We start from the raw sequence: 11,914 nt of genomic DNA on the forward strand, positions 1-11,914 counted from the left end.
CCAGCTACTGGAGAGGCTGAAGCAGGATTGCTTGAGTCCAGAAAGTGAGGCTGCAGTGAACCATGATTACACCACTGCACTCCCGCCTGGGGGACAGAGCGAGACCCTGTTTCTTAAGAAAAAACAATTAATTAAAAATGTAAAAATCTGAAATGCCATAATACATATAACCATTAAACATGACGCAAAAGAACATAAAGGAAACTGTATCAAATAATCAGTTCAAAGAGAACACAAGATAGGTAATACCTACAAATTAATATCAACCGTATAAAGCCCACATTCAGAGTAGATGCAAAATCTTCCATTTGCACGAGGCGCAACGAACAAGCATGGAAAAGACCACGTGGAGTTAAACTGTCATAAAACCTTTTACCCTTGCTTTGCACACACACCCACACACCCCGTGCTGTTTCTCTGGTCCCAGTCCTGGTTCACATCCTTCCCTTCTCCACCCAAAAACCAGCCCCTTCCCTCACAGTGTTTACTGCTCCCATCAAACTCTGAGGGCAGCTCTTCAGAGTGAGGGCTCCCCAGGGGCCCAGAGCTGCAAGCAGAGCTCTACCCAGCCCTGATTTCGTCTCTCCTCCACCTACTTTCAGGGAGGACAGACTCAGGCCTTTATAGCCTTTTAAGTCCCGGGTCGGATACCAGACTGGGCTCCACCCCCGCACTGTGACCCAGAAACGCTGGTAAATGAATGAGAGAAGGAGGGGGCACATTGAAAGGCAGCCGGACACGGAGGTGCTCGGCCCCGCACCCCAGACACGGCGTGGAGGGGAAGCGAAGGTTCGGAGGGGCAAAGCGAGAGTCCCGTTCGTCCCCGTCACCACCCCGCGGCCCTCCCGGACAGGGCCGGCCCCCTGCCCTCACTCCCGTACGAGGGTCGCCCAGTCCCCACGGCTCTCGGCTCTCAGCGGTCAAACCGTTGGGCTCCTCGGCCGAAAAGGGACGCGCCCGAGAAGACTTACACTTCCATGACGTCCCGCCTCGTCGCCCCTAGCTGCCAGCAGACAAAGAACCTCACACTTCACAGCTGTCTCCGCCGCCACCAACAGCGCCAAGGAGCCAGCTCCGCGCGCCAAGGTGCTCGCCGGGATCGCCGCGCTGCATGCCGGGAGCTTGACGGACCCGGAACCTCGCGCTGCGCGTTCCCCTTTTTCGGGGGGGCAGAGTAGGGGAGTGTCCCTGCATCATTCCACCAGGCCGACTTAAGACTGCTAAGCGTTTGCGGACAGGATTATCTCGTGTCTTCTTTTCTTTTTTTCTTTAACCTTTTTTTTTTTTTTTTTTTTGAGACGGAGTCTCGCTCTGTCGCCCAGGCTGGATCTCGGCTCACTGCAACCTCCGCCTCCTGGGTTCAAGCGATTCTCCTCCTGCCTCAGCCTCCCAAGTAGCTGGGACTACAGGCGCTTGCCACCAAGCCCGGCTAATTTTTTCTGTTTTTAGTAGAGACGGGGTTTCACCTTGTTAGCCAGGATGGTTTCAATCTCCTGACCTCGTGATCCGCCGGCCTCGGCCTCCCAAAGTGCTGGGATTACAGGCGTGAGGCACCGTGCCCAGCCTTTTTCTTTTTTGAGATAGAGTCTCGCTCTGTCACCCAGGCTGGAGTGCGGTGGCACGATCTCGGCTCACTGCAACCTCTGCCTCCCAGGTTCAAGCAATTCCCTGCCTCAGCCTCCCGAGTAGCTGGGATTACAGACGCCCGCCATAACGCCTAGCTAATTTGTGTATTTTTTAGTAGAGACGGGGTTTCATCATCTTGGCCAGGCTAGTCTTGGACTCCTGACCTCGTGATCCACCCGCTTCGGCCTCCCAAAGTGTTGGGATTACAGGCGTGAGCTACCTCGCCGGGCTCTCTCTGTTTTCGTGGTCTAGGTTTTAACAAAGTATTAATCAGCTGAAGTTGTGAGACGCGATCGGGTTAGTGGGCCTTTGCATGTTAAAATCCCACCCCTCAGAGAGTAGTGAGGCTGGTGGCATCTGGGCTGCCAGAAACATTGCAGTTTATTTATTTTTTTTTAAGAGACAGGGTCTTGCTCTGTCGCCCAGGCTGGAATGCAGTGGTGCAATCAGAGCTCACTGCAGCCTTGAACTCCTGGACTCAAGCAATCCTCCCACCCCAGCCTGCCAGAGTAGCTGGGACCACAGGTGCGCTCCACTATACCTGGCTAATTTTCTTTTTTTCTTTTTCTTTTTTTGAGATTAGTCTCACTCTGTTGCCCAGGCTGGAGTGCAGTGTCACAATCTCGGCTCATTGCAACCTCTGCCTCCTGGATTCAAGCAGTTCCCTGCCTCAGCCTCCCCAGTAGCTAGAATTACAGGCGCCTGCCATAATGCCCAGCTAATTTTTGTATTTTTTTAGTAGAGACGGGGTTTCACCATCTTGGCCAGGCTGGTCTTGAACTCCTGACCTTGTGATCCACCCTCATCAGCCTCCCAAAGTGTTGGGATTACAGGCGTGAGCCACCGCACCCAGCCACCTGGCTAATTTTCTAAAATAAAATTCTTTATTGTCCAAAGAGTCAGCTACAAAATGTTTTAATTTTTTTGTAGAGATGGGAGTCTCCCTATGTTGCCCAGGCTGGTCTTGAACTCCTGGCCTCAAGTGATCCTCCCACCTCCACCTCCCAAAGTGCTGGGATTACAGGTGTGAACCACCGCAATAGCCTCTGTTGCCTACTTTGTAAATAATAAGGGTGTTAAATAATCCTTATAAAGTGCCTGGCACTTTATTAATTACTGTGGCAATACAACCATGACTCTCTATGAAGTACATTCCATTATTATTGGCATTTTATAATTGAAGAAACTGAGGCAGACTTGGAGAGATTATGATTTACCAAAAGTCACTCATCTAGGAACTTGTCCAGTGGGTACTGAACCCCAGTCAATCTGAACAAATACAAGGGATGCATTAACTAGAGACTGATGAGTGGATGAATAAAATGTGCTACATTTGTGCAATGGAAAACTACTTAAAAAGGCGGCTGGCCAGGTGCGGTGGCTCACGCCTGTAATCCCAGCACTTTGGGAGGCCGAGGCGGGCGGATCACGATGTCAGGAGATCGAGACCATCCTGGCTAACAGGGTGAAACCCCGTCTCTACTAAAAATACAAAAAAAAATTAGCCGGGCATGGTGGTGGGCGCCTGTAGTCCCAGCTACTAGGGAGTCGGAGGCAGGAGAATGGCGTGAACCCAGAAGGCAGAGCTTGCAGTGAGCCAAGATCATGCCACTGCACTCCAGCCTGGGAGAAAGGGCAAGACTCTGTCTCAAAAAAATAAAAATAAAAATAAAAAGGAGGCCAGGCTTGATCTCAACACTTTGGGAAGCAGAGGCAGGAGGATTTCTTGAGACAAGGAGTTCCAGACCAGCCTGGGCAACATAGCCAGACCCCCTAACTACGAAAAGTTAGCCAGCTGTGGTGGTGAGCACCTGTAGTCCCAGCTACTGGGGAGGCTGAGGTAGGAGAATCACTCGAGCCAGAAGGTAGAGGCTGCAGGGAACTATGATCACACCACTGCACTCCAGCCTACAGAGTGAGAGACCTTGTTGCAAAAAATATATATAGATAGACTGATAGATAAATGCTGCAAGATGGATAACCTCCCAAAACATGATGCTATTAATAAGTGAAAGAAGCCAGACACAAAATAATATATATTGCCTGACCAGGTGGCTCACGCCTGTAATCCAAGCACTTTGGGAGGCTGAGGTGGGTGGATCATCTGAGATCAGGAGTTCAAGACCAGCCTGGCTAACATGGGGAAACCCTGTCTCTACCGAAAATACAAAAATCGCCATGTGTGGTGGCTCACGCCTGTAATCCCAGCACTTTAGGAGACTGAGGCAGGTAGATCATGAGGTCAGGAGTTTGAGACCAGCCTAGCCAACATGGTGAAACCCCGTCTCTACTAAAAATACAAAAATTAGCTGGGTGTGGTGGGGGACACCTGTAATCCCAGCTACTCGGGAGGTGAGGCAGGAAAATTGCTTGAACCCAGGAGGCGGAGGTTGCGGTGAGCCGAGATCACGCCACTGCACTCCAGCATGGGCAACAGAATGAGACTCCTTCTAGAAAAAAAAAAAAAAAAGAATACATATCGTATGATTCACTTTATATAGAATGTCCAAGAAGAGGCCAATCTATGGATATAGACAGAAGGCTAAGTTGGGGGCAGGCATGGGAAGTGACTGCTAGTAAGTAGGGAGTTTCTCTTTGGGAAACAGAAATTGTCTAAAATTATTATAGATGGTGGTGGTGCTTGCACAACCCTGTGAATATACTGAAGACACTGAGTTGTATACTTTAAATGGCAAATTGTACAGCATATGAATCCTATATTAATAAAGCTGTTAAACATTTTTTACTCTGCTGAGCGTGGTGGTCCACACCTGTAATCCCAGCACTTTGGAAGATGAAGGCAGGTGGATTGCTTGAGCCCAGTTTGAGACCAGCATGGGAAACATGGTGAAACCTCATCTTTACCAAAAAAATAGAAATTAACTAGCATGATGGCTTGTGCCTGTAATCGTAGCTACTCAGGAGGCTGAGGCAGGAGCATCGCCTGAATCCGGGAGGCGGAGGTTGCAGATCATGCCACTGCACTCTAGCCTGGGTGACAGAGCAAGACTCCATCGCAAAATAACGACAACAAAAAAGTACATAAAATGCCACCCAGACCCAACTGGCCTGGTTAGTGTGGAGAATTCCCTGTACCTTCGTTGAGGAGATTTGGCCCCACAAAGAAATGCTAAAGATGCTCCTAGTGTTATTCACTCAACAAGTATGTAGCCATGGCCCATCGGGGGCTGATGATACAAATGTGACTAATACACATCCTCTGCACTGGCTAGCTGACAGCGTAGTTGGGGAACCAGCTCTGGACATAAATAACCACAATGCATTGTGTTTTGACGCGATGGGCAGGGGAGGGAATGACTAATGAGGTGGAGAGGCGTCCCAAAGCCACGGGCCTTTGAAGTGGGTGAGGGAAAAGCACATGAGGCCGAGGGATTGGGTAAGGGCTTCAGTGAAAAACAGCAGTGCCTCTGACAGCCCCCATGATAAAATGGCTCAGGTGTGACTTAGAGTAGGGAGTTAGCTGGGTGTTCAAATGGTACCTGGTTGGCCAGGTGTGGTGGTGGCTCATGCCTGTCATCCCATCATTTCGGGAGGCCGAGGCGGGTGGATCACTTGAGTCCAAGAGTTCAAGACCAGCCTGGCCAACATGGTGAAACCTCATCTCTACTGAAAATACAAAAATTAGCTGGGCATGGTGGCTGGCGCCTGTAATCCCAGCTACTCAGGAGACTGAGGTAGGAGAACCACTTGAGCCTGGGAAGCAGAGGTTGCAGTGAGCTGAGTAAACATTCTTTTTACTGTCTGCACCTCTGGCCCTGGATAGTCGCTGATCACCATGACAATTAAGGGTATGGACCTTGAGATAAAAAGATTATCCTGGATTTTCTATGTGGTATCAACATAATCACGTGGATCATTAAAAGCATAAAATCATTCTCACCTGATGTCAGAGCCCAAGGGAGGTGTGGCTAGGGAAGAATGATCTGAGAGATGCAATATTCCTGCCTTTGAAGATGGAGGAAGGGGCCATCAGCCAAGGAATGTAAGTAACTGTAGAAGCTGGAAAAGGCAAGAAAACAGATTCTCCTCTGAAGCTTCCAGAAAGGACTGCAGCCCGCTGGGTACCATGGCTCACACTGGTAATCCCATCACTTTGGGAGCCCAAGGCAGGTGGATCACTTGAGGTCAGGAGTTTGAGACCAGCCTAGCCAACATGGTGAAACACTGTCTCTACTAAAAATTTAAAAAATTAGCTGGGTGTGGTGGCAGGCGCCTGTAATCCCAGCAACTTGGGAGGCTGAGGTAGGAGAATTGCTTGAACCCAGGAGGGGTTGGTTGCAGTGAGCCAAGATCGTGCACTCCAGGCTGGGCAACAGAGCAAGACTGACTCAAAAAAAAAAAAAAAAAAAAGGACTGCAGCCCTACCAACACCTTGATTTTAACCCAGTGAGACCCATGTAGGACTTCTGTATTACTCAATTCTCACACTTCTATAAAGAAATACCTGAAAGCTGGGCACGGTGGCTCACATCTGTAATCCCAGCACTTTGGGAGGCTGAGGCAGGCAGATCATGAGGTCAGGAGTTTAAGACCAGCCTGGCCAATATGGTGAAACCCTGTCTCTACTAAAAAAATACAAAAAAAATTAGCTGGGCATGGTGGCCCACACCTGTAATCCCAGCTACTGGGGAGGCTAAGCCAGGAGAATCTCTTCACCCAGGAGGCAGAGTTTGCAGTGAGCTGAGATTGCACCACTGCACTCCAGCCTGGGCAACACAGCAAGACTCTGTCTTAAAAAAAAAAAAAAAAAGAAAGAAATACCTGAGACTAAAAAAGAAAAAAGAAGAAATACCTGAGTCTAGATAATTTATAAAGAAAGGTGGTTTGGCTGGGCGTGGTGGCTCACGCCTATAATCCCAGCACTTTTGGAGGCCGAGGTGGGAGGATCACGAGGTCAGGAGATCAAGACCATTCTGGCAGTGAAAACCTGTCTCTCCTAAAAAATACAAAAAATTAGCCAGGCGTGGTGGTGGGCGCCTGTAGTCCCAGCTACTCGGGAGGCTGAGGCAGGAGAAAGGTGTGAACCCAGGAGGTGGAGCTTGCAGTGAGCCGAGATTGTGCCACTGTACTCCAGCCTGGGCGACAGAGCAAGACTGTCTCAAAAAAAAAAAAAGGCGGTTTAATCAGCTTACAGTTCCACAGGCTCTAGAGGAAGAAAGGCAGCATCTTCTTCTGGGGAGGACTCAGGGATCTTCTACTCATGACGAAGGTGAAGGGGAGCAGGACCAAGAGAGGAGGGGAGGAGCTACACATTTTTATTATTATTATTATTACTTTATTTCTTTATTTTATTTTATTTTATTTTTGAGACAGAGTCTCGCTCTGTCACCCAGGTTGGAGTGCAAGAGTGCAGTGGCATGATCTTGGCGCATCACAACTTCCGCCTCCCAGTTTCAAGCAATTATCCTGCCTCAGCCTCCTGAGTAGCTGAGATTTCAGGTGCCGGCCACCATGCCCAGCTAATTTTTGTATTTTTAGTAGAGATGGGAGTTTCACTGTGTTGTTCAGGCGGGTCGCGAACTCCTGACCTTGTGATCTGCCTGCCTTGGCCTCACAAAGTGCTGGGATTACAGGCGTGAGGAACCACGCCCAGCCCATGTCTGCAAATTCTCTGACACCCCTCATGGAGTGGAGTCTAATTCCTCCCCACCTTGAACATGTTCTGGCCTTCCTGACTTACTTCCTTTTCTTTTGAGACAGGATCTCACTGTGTATCCCAGGCTGGAGTGCAGTGGTGCAATCACAGCTCACTGTAGCCTTGACATCCTGGGCTCTGGCGATCCTCCCACCTTAGCCTCCTGAGTAGCTGGGACCACAGATGCTCACCACCACACCCAGCTGATTTTTTTTTTTTTTTTTTTTTTGAGATGGAGTAGCACTCTTGTTGCCCACGCTGGAGGGCAATGGCGTGGTCTGAGCTCCCTGCAACCTCTGCCTCCCGGGTTCAAGCAATTCTCTTGTCTCAGGGTCGCAAGTAGCTGGAATTACAGGTGCCTGCCACCACGCCCAGCTAATTTTTGTATTTTTTAGTAGAGATGATGTTTCACCATGTTGGCCAGGCTGGTCTCAAACTCCTGACCTCAGGTGACCCACCCACCTCGGCCTTCCAAAGTGCTGGGATTACAGGTGTGAGTCACTGCTCCCGGTCGATTTTTGTATTTTTTTGTAAAGATGGAGTTTCACCACTGTTGCCCAGGCTGGTTTCGAACTCCTAGGCTCAAATGATTCTCCCATTTCAGCCTCCCAAAGTGCTGGGATTATATGTGAGAGTTACTGTGCCTGGCCAACTTACTTCTAATTTTTTTTTTTTTTTTTTTTTTAGACAGAGCCTCCCTCTGTTTCCCAGGCTGGAGTGCAATGGCGCGATCTTGGCTCACTGCAGCCTCTGCCTCCCGGGTTCAAGCGATTCTCCTACCTCAGCCTCCCGAGTAGCTAGGATTGCAGGCATGTGCCACCACACCCAGCTAATTTTTATATTTTTAGTAGAGATGAGGTTTCACCATGTTAGCCAGGCTGCTCTTGAACTCCTGACCTCACTCAGGTGATCTGCCCACCTCAGCCTCCCAAAGTGCTGGGATTATAGGCGTGAGCCACCACGTCTGGCCCTGACTCACTTCTAAGAGGTAGAATGTGGTCAAAGAGACTGCATGACTGCTGAGGCTGCATCAGAAAAGGTAATGCAGCTCCCACCTGGCTCTCTCTGGGGCTATGGGCCTTTGGAGCATGAAGCCAGCCTATAAGAAGCCCAGCTGCCTCCACACCACCGTGCTGGAGGGATTACATGGAGAGATCACACAGTTATACTGTGAGATGTCCTGTCTGTCCCAGCCCTCAGCCATTCGAGTCTTCCCAGTCTAAATACAAGACGTGTGACTGAGGAAGCTTTTGAAATGATCCCACATGGTGGTGCGCACCTGTAATCCCAGCACTCGGGAGGCTGAGGGAGAGTTGCTTGAAACCAGGAGGCGGAGGTTGCAGTGACCAGGATCAAACCACTGCACTCCAGCCTGGGCAACAGAGCAAGATTCCATCTCGAAAAATAAAAATGAAGGCCAGGTGTGGTGGCATATGCCTCTAATCCCAGCACTTTGGGAGGCCGAGGTGAGAGGATCATGAGGTCAGGAGATAGAGACCATCCTGGCTAACACAGTGAAACCCGGTGTCTACTAAAAATACAAAAAATTAGCCCTGTGTGGTGGTGGGCACCTGTAGTCGCAACTGCTTGGGAGGCTGAGGCAGGAGAATGGCGTGAACCCGGGAGGTGGAGCTTGCAGTGAGCAGAGATTGGGCCACTGCACTCCAACCTGGGTGACACGGCGAGACTCCATCTCAAAAAATAATAATAATAAAATAAAAAATAAAAATAAAAACATGGTCTGGTCTTCATGACTCACTTCTTTTGAGACAGGATTTCAGCCAGTACATATGAGGAACCATAAGCAAGACCTCCTAGCTAATTCAACCCCCTGAATTATCAGAGGTAATAATTGTGACAGTTGTTTTACAACCTGGGATGTCTCCTTACACAGCAAAAGACAACAGATAGACACATATAGTACTTTGCACATAAAAAACATTGAAAACATAGCAGTCCTGGCCAGGCACGGTGGCTCACTTCTGTAATCCCGGCACTTCGGGAGGGCAAGGCAGTGGGATCACCTGAGGTCAGGAGTTCAAGACCAGCCTAGCCACCATGGTGAAGCCCCGTCTCTACTAAAAATAAAAAAATTAGCCAGGTGTAGTGGTGTACACCTGTAATCCCAGCTACTCAGGAGGCCGAGGGAGGAGAATTGCTTGAACCTAGGAGGTGGAGGTTGCAATGAGCCAAGATCATGCCACTGCACTCCAGCCTGGGCAACAGACTGAGACTCCATCTTAAAAACAAAAACATGTCAGTCCTAATTGTTATTATTATTTCAAACCAGCTTTATCTTGACCCACTAGGCCCTTATGTATTAATCATAGCAACTATTATTTATTGAACACTTAGTATAAATCAGACATAGCACATATGTGCACACCTTGTTATACTGCACTTTGATTCATTGTGCTTCACAGAAACTGCATTTTTTACAAATTGAAGGTTTGTGGCAACCCTGTGTTAAGTCTGTCAGTGGCATTTTTCCAACAGTACATGCTCACTTCATACCTCTGTGTCACAGTTCGGTAATTCTGGCAGTATTTCAAACTTTTATTTTATTTATTTATTTATTTATTTTGAGACGGAGTCTTGCTCTGTCACCCAGGCTGGAGTGCAGTGGCGTGATCTCAGCTCGCTGCAAGCTCCGCCTCCCAGGTTCACGCCATTCTCCTGCCTCAGCTTCCCGAGTAGCTGGGACTACAGGCGCCCGCCACCACGCCTGGCTAATTTTTTGTATTTTTTAGTAGAGACGGGGTTTCACCATGTTAGCCAGGATGGTCGCGATCTCCTGACCTCGTGATCCACCCACCTCGGCCTCCCAAAGTGCTGGGATTACAGGCTTGAGCCACCATGCCCAGCCCAAATTTTTAATTATTACTATATCTGCTGTGGTGATCTGTGATCAGTGGTCTTTGATATTACTACTACAGTTGTTTTGGGCATCATACACCGTGCCCATTTAAGATGGTGAATTTAATCAACAAATGTGTGTGTTCTAACTGCCTCTGTGACCAACTGTGCCTCCGTCTCATGCCCTCTTGCCCTCTTGAGTCTCCCTATTTCCTGAGACAGAAGAATATTGAAATTAGTTCAATTAACAAGCCTACAATGGCCTCTAAGTGTTAAAGTGAAAGGAAGGGTCCTACGTATCTCACTTAATGTCAAAAGCTGGAAATGATTAAACATCATGAGGCAGACATGTTGAAGACTGAGAAAGAACAAAAGCAAAGCCTCTTGTACCCATTAACCAAGTTGTGAACACAAAGGAAAAGTTATTTTTTTTCCTCTCTCTCGAGACAGAGTCTCGCTCTGTGGCCCAGGCTGGAGTGCAATGGCGCAATCTCGGCTCCCTGCAACCACTGCTCCCGGGGTTCCAGTGATTCTCCTGCCTCAGCCTCTCAAGTAGCTGGGATTACAGGCACGTGCCATCACAACCGGCTAATGTTTTGTATTTTTAGTAGAAACAGGGTTTCCCCATGTTGGCCAGGCTGGTCTTGAACTCCTGACCTTAGATGATCTGCCTGCCTTGGCCTCCCAAAGTGCTAGGATTACAGGCGTGAGCCACCGTGCCTGGCAGGAAAAGTTCTTGAAGGAAATTAAAAGTGCTACTCCTGTAAACACACGAATGAGAAGAAAGCAAAGCAGCCTTATTGCTGATACAGAGAAAGTTTGGTCTGGATAGAAGATCAAACCAGTCACAACATTCCCTTAAGCCAAAGCCTAATCCAGAGCAAGGCTCTAACTCTCCTGAATTCTATGAAGGCAAAGAGGGGTGAGGAAGCTGTAGAAGAAAAGGTGGGGCCGGGTGCGGTGGCTCACGCCTCTAATCCCAGCCCTTTGGGAGGCTGAGGTGGGTGGGTCACCTGAGGTCAGGAGTTCCAGACCAGCCTGGCCAACATGGTGAAACCCTGTCTCCACTAAAAATACAAAAATTAGCCAGGCATGGTGGTGGACACCTGTAATCCCAGCTACTTAAGAGGCTGAGACAGGAGCATCACTTGAACCTGGGGGGTAAAGGTTGCAGTGAGCAGAGATTGTGCCACTTCATTGCAGCCCGGGCGAAAGAGCAAAACTCTGTCTCAAAGAAAAGAAATATATTTTGTGGCTGGGTGCGGTGGCTCAAGCCTGTAATCCCAGCACTTTGGGAGGCTGAGTCAGGCGGATCACGAGGTCAAGAGTTTGAGACCAGCCTGCCCAATACAGTGAAACCTCGTCTCTACTGAAAATACAAAAATTAGCCAGGCATGGTGGCACGCGCCTGTACTCCCAGCTACTCAGGAGGCTGAGGCAGAAGAATCGCTTGAACCCGGGAGGCGGAGGTTGCAGTGAGCAGAGATTGTGCCACTGCACTCTAGCCTGGGCAACAGGGTGAGGCTCCATCTCAAAAAAAAAAAAAAAAAAAATTAGCTGGAGGTGAATTGCTCAATCCCATGAGCAAACTTGAATGAATGAGCAGTTGCTTCTTATGACTGAGCAAAAAAATTGGTTTCTTCCGATGGGATGTATTCCTGGTGAAGATACTGTGAATATTGCTGAAATAACAGCAAAAGATTTAGAATACTACATAAAAACCTAGTTGATAAAGTAGGAGCAGGGTTTGAGAAGATTGACTCTAATTTTGAAAAA

The 11,914-nt window shown here is 48.8% G+C and overlaps 1 protein-coding gene across 2 annotated transcripts in view; it reads right to left on the reverse strand.

Moving 5' to 3' along the window:
* Nucleotides 1–1,271, reverse strand: part of CRCP (CGRP receptor component) — a 37,610-nt gene extending 36,339 nt beyond the window's left edge. Inside the window, exon 1 of one of the 2 annotated variants that reach the window (XM_054495124.2) lies at nucleotides 1,028–1,271. In XM_054495124.2, coding sequence (XP_054351099.1) covers nucleotides 1,028–1,197 — 170 coding nt within the window. In that variant the 5' untranslated portion in view covers nucleotides 1,198–1,271. Of the gene's footprint in view, nucleotides 1–971 lie in introns of both variants that reach the window. The other variant, XM_054495123.2, reaches the window with a different exon arrangement.
* Between the last annotated feature and the right edge of the window lie 10,643 nt (nucleotides 1,272–11,914).

Source organism: Pongo pygmaeus, chromosome 6 (assembly GCF_028885625.2).
Source record: "Pongo pygmaeus isolate AG05252 chromosome 6, NHGRI_mPonPyg2-v2.0_pri, whole genome shotgun sequence".
In the NCBI taxonomy this organism is placed as follows: domain Eukaryota; kingdom Metazoa; phylum Chordata; class Mammalia; order Primates; family Hominidae; genus Pongo; species Pongo pygmaeus.